Genomic DNA, 3991 nt, shown 5'->3' with positions numbered 1-3991 from the left:
CAAAAAAAAAAAAAAAAACAGTGAGGCAGAATGGAAAGGAAACCTCAAGAACCTTTGTCATCCCTCAGTCACTCCCTCATTAACTCTTCCATTTATTGAAAATTTAAAAAGACATGATTCCTACAGTTAGGGTACTCTGTCCTAGGGAAATGGAAAAGACCCACAGCTATCACACGATCAGGAAAACTCCTAACGGGAGATACCTAAAAAAAGTTAATTCAGGCCGGTGTGATGGCTCTTGCCTGTAACCCTAGCACTCTGGGAAGGTGGATTGCCTGAGCTCAGGAGTTCAAGACCAGGCTGAGCAAGAGTAAGAAACTAGCCTGGCATTGTGGCAGGTACCTGTAGTCCCATCTACTCAGGAGGCTGAAGCAAGAGGATCATTTGAGCCCAGGAGTTAGAAATTGCTGTGGGATAGGATGCTATGGCACTCTATCCAGGGCACAGCATGAGACTGTCTCAAAAAGAAAAAGTTCATTTAGAGAAGAAATCTCATACTTAGAAGGCTACTGGACAGTCCTGATTGGAAAACATGCCAGGATTCTGAAAATACTAGGACAGTAGAAGAAAAAAAAAATCATTGCTAATTCTTACAACATCTTGCTGAACTGACATTTGTAGTAACACCTGCCCTAGCCAGAGGTCTGCTGGCATCTCCCAAAGCAATTACTACAAGCTCCCCTCAGCTAGGGATGATGAGCTGATGGTGACAACTAATCCATGCACAGCACTGAAATGAACCAGGTTCTGTCTGCCCACTCCCCTATGGTTACCCAGTAATCTCCACAAGAGCCCTATAAAGTAGATACTGTAATTATCTCCATTGTACAGATAACAAAATTACAGCACAGAGAAGTTAAGTGGCTTGCCCAAGGTCACCCAGCCAGGATCTGAGTCCAAAACCTGTGCCCCTAGGCATTACACCGCACTGCTTCCCAGCTGAGATCTTACTGAAAATTTATCAGGACATACACAAGTGGATGATACAAGATGATTTCTAGCCAACTTTCCTTTAAACACATGCATCCGTTTAAAACTACACTTATTTATATGACAAAAATGCGTACACCTTCATCAATCTAGTTTAGAAAATGGTTTAGCTTTACAAGACACAGCTTAACAACCTTTAAAGGGAAATTCGCTTTTTTGTTAGTTTGTTTGTTTTGTGAGACAGAGTCTGACTTTGTCACCCATGGTAGAGTGCTGTGGCATCATAGGTCACAGCAACCTCCAACTCTTGGCCTCAAGCAATTCTCTTGCCTCAGCCTCCCAAGTAGCTGGGACTACAGACGCCTGGATACTTTTAGAGATGGGGTCTCGCTCTTGCTCAGGCTGGTCTCAAACTTCTGAGCTCAAGCAATCTGCCCACCTTCTGAGCCACCATGTGAAGCCTTGGAAATTCACTTTTTAAAACAGTATTTTTTCTTTTTCTTTTCTTTTCTTTTCTTTTTTTTTTTTTTGTAGTTTTTGGCCAGGGCTGGGTTTGAACCCGCCACCTCCAGCATATGGGGCTGGCGCCCTACTCCTTTGAGCCACAGGAGCCGCCCTAAAACAGTATTTTTTCAAAAAAACATATATATTTTCAAAAGCACATCTTAGCTTCAAAGGGAAATTCACTTTTACGATATGAATAAAAAAAATCAAAATCAGTCATGAGGTGCCAGTGGTGAATGCAGTTTAGACTAGGGCTTGTAAGTACCACCCCTTACAGATCATCTCGCGGCCTTGGGCAGATTGTTTAGCTTTCTCTGTTCTCCATCTGCAAAATGGGTATAATGGTAGCACCTAAAGTGGTAAGGATTAGAGGACACTATCTACATGAATCGCTAAGCACAGCACCTCACATGCCGTGAATGAACGCTCAGTAAACGGCTTTCACTATTTAGCTCCTGGGTATTCTCCATTTCCAGAAAGTTAAGTCCTCCAGTAACACAAAATGCTTTCCCCAGAGTCTCTGCCAATCCCCTTAAGAACATGTCTATTTCTCACAGAGCACACACAGTGTCATCAGAAGCAGGCTTCCCTGGACCCCTGCCTTGGAGGTGGCGGCCACGTCACCTCCCTCCAGCCCAGGAAGGAGACAGGCTATGTCTCCAGCCGGGCTGCAGCGCAAAACTTGACCCGGCTTTCTCGTTTGGGTGAGCTCATGTTAGTGGAGGGTCACAGCGCCCAATGTGACTGTCTATGCTGGAGAGAGAATACCGGCGCCGGCGCCAAGAAGTGGAGCTCACTCACCTGCCAGGCCCCAGGGCAGGAACCCCCCCCCCCCGCTTCACAGCATCTCCGGGGACTTTGTCCCCCTACCGCCAGGAGGCTAGTGGGGACAACCTAACTGTGCCAACAGCGTGGAATTCTCCCAAATCCTCTGAAATGCATCGCCAGGATTTCTAGGAGGGAGCAGAGGGAGGAGCGCAGTGCTCCGGGAGGCCAAGTGGAGCGGAACATCCCCGGCGCGCGCGCTGAGCCCCCTGCGCCGAAGTCCGTGCAGCCGCCACCTCTGCGTGTGCTCGGCGGACACGTGCGACCTGCGTCGCCGGCGGTTCTCGCCCCGGCGGAGCGGCCGCTTGCTGCTTGCACTCACCAGGTGAAGAGTTTGTCTTTTATCCTGCGCAGCAGGCTCCGGGACGCTCCCTCCGCTCCCCGCGCAGCCGGCTGCGGGGCGCCGGGTCCCGCCGGCGACGCTGTCTCCATGGGGGCCCCCGCGCGTCCCCCGCGCCCGGAACCCCCCGAGGTACCGGGGGCGGAAGACGGGAGGCGGCGCCTGGCGGCCGGCGGGCTCGGCGGGCCCGGCCTCGCGTCGCTGCTCGCCGGGCTTCTGGCGTCCCTCTCGCTCCGCCGCCGCGCTCGGGCTGCCGCCAATCATTAACCGTGCAGCCCTAAGGGCCAGACAATACACTTGCAGATCGCGACCTGGCACCTCCCGGGGCGGAAGGGGAGAAAGGGCAGGTTTTTTCTTCGCTTTGGCGGTGACACGCAACGTGCATTTCAGGTTTTTATGGCTCCTTGTTTGAAATCAGCAGACGAGGTGATACGAGGTTACCGTGGCGGATTCCCAGGATGTCGTAACCTAAAGAGCAGTGACTTCGCGACTGCCTGAACTTCTCAAGGACCGGCGGACCCCTCCCCTTATCTCCGGGTTTCCCTTCCTCAGACTGTTAGATCTAAAAAGACCGAAGACCCCTCAGTTCTGTTTCTTTTCCTCGCTGAGCGCGGGTGAGATCCTGGAGGTGTGTCTTGGCGGCGTGCGGCGCGTTCCCCGAGCCTTTCCGCGCTCCGCGCTGTGAGCCGAGCAGAGGGGCCCGGGGCCAGCCCGGCGCTCAGCCTGGATCCCGGCCTGGCCACGCCTCCCGCGGCTCCCGCGGCTCCCGGGGACCAGACCGGGGCCAGAAGCTGGGGTCCAAAAGTTCCTGCCTGTCGCCGACAAGAAGGAAGTCAGCGGGTCTCGCTGACCCGCTGCTTCCGGAAAAGGAGATGCGGAAGACAAAAGGAAAGGTGTTGGGACCTTTTTTTTTTTTTTTTATTCTGGCCACCTCCTCCTTGGGAAGGGGGGAAATGGGGACATGAAATGGACGTGTTTGGAGAAAACAGCCACTGCGGACCAGTTGGCAGTTCTGTAAGACGATTCTAAGAAAAAGAGTAGGTGCCGAAAACAAAAGTAGCTTAAGAAACCCCAAATTTAGCAGCTACAGAAACCCAATGTTTGACTGAAGTTATTTTTTGAAAACTGTTGAAGAGAAATGCGGGAGGGAAAAAAAACCCGAAAGCTAAGAACGTGGTATTCCTAGAGAACTCATAGTATATTATGGTACCACCACATCATGAAACTTGAGGACATTAAAAGCACATTTAATATGATGTCATTTTGCAAAGCAAAGAATTAATTAAACCCAACCTTATTTGCAGTGTTTAATTTTACCTGAGTCCTGTACTCCTGGAAAATAGTGGGGGGGGGGAAATGATGACTAAGAAAGCTCCCACTTTAAAAAAAAAA

General features: G+C 50.9%; 1 protein-coding gene across 1 annotated transcript in view; it reads right to left on the bottom strand.

Moving 5' to 3' along the window:
* The window catches only part of SLC35F2 (solute carrier family 35 member F2), a 58695-nt gene extending 55855 nt beyond the window's left edge, over positions 1–2840 (bottom strand). The window contains exon 1 of the mRNA XM_003802941.3: positions 2582–2840. Within this exon, the coding sequence (XP_003802989.1) occupies positions 2582–2691 (110 nt within the window). The 5' untranslated portion in view covers positions 2692–2840. The remainder of the gene's footprint in view (positions 1–2581) is intronic.
* Between the last annotated feature and the right edge of the window lie 1151 nt (positions 2841–3991).

This window comes from Otolemur garnettii, unplaced genomic scaffold, assembly GCF_000181295.1.
Source record: "Otolemur garnettii isolate 467f Iridium unplaced genomic scaffold, OtoGar3 scaffold00266, whole genome shotgun sequence".
Classification (NCBI taxonomy): Eukaryota; Metazoa; Chordata; class Mammalia; order Primates; family Galagidae; genus Otolemur; species Otolemur garnettii.
Note: the sequence above shows the minus strand (reverse complement) of the source record. Positions and strands in the feature narration are given on the sequence as shown.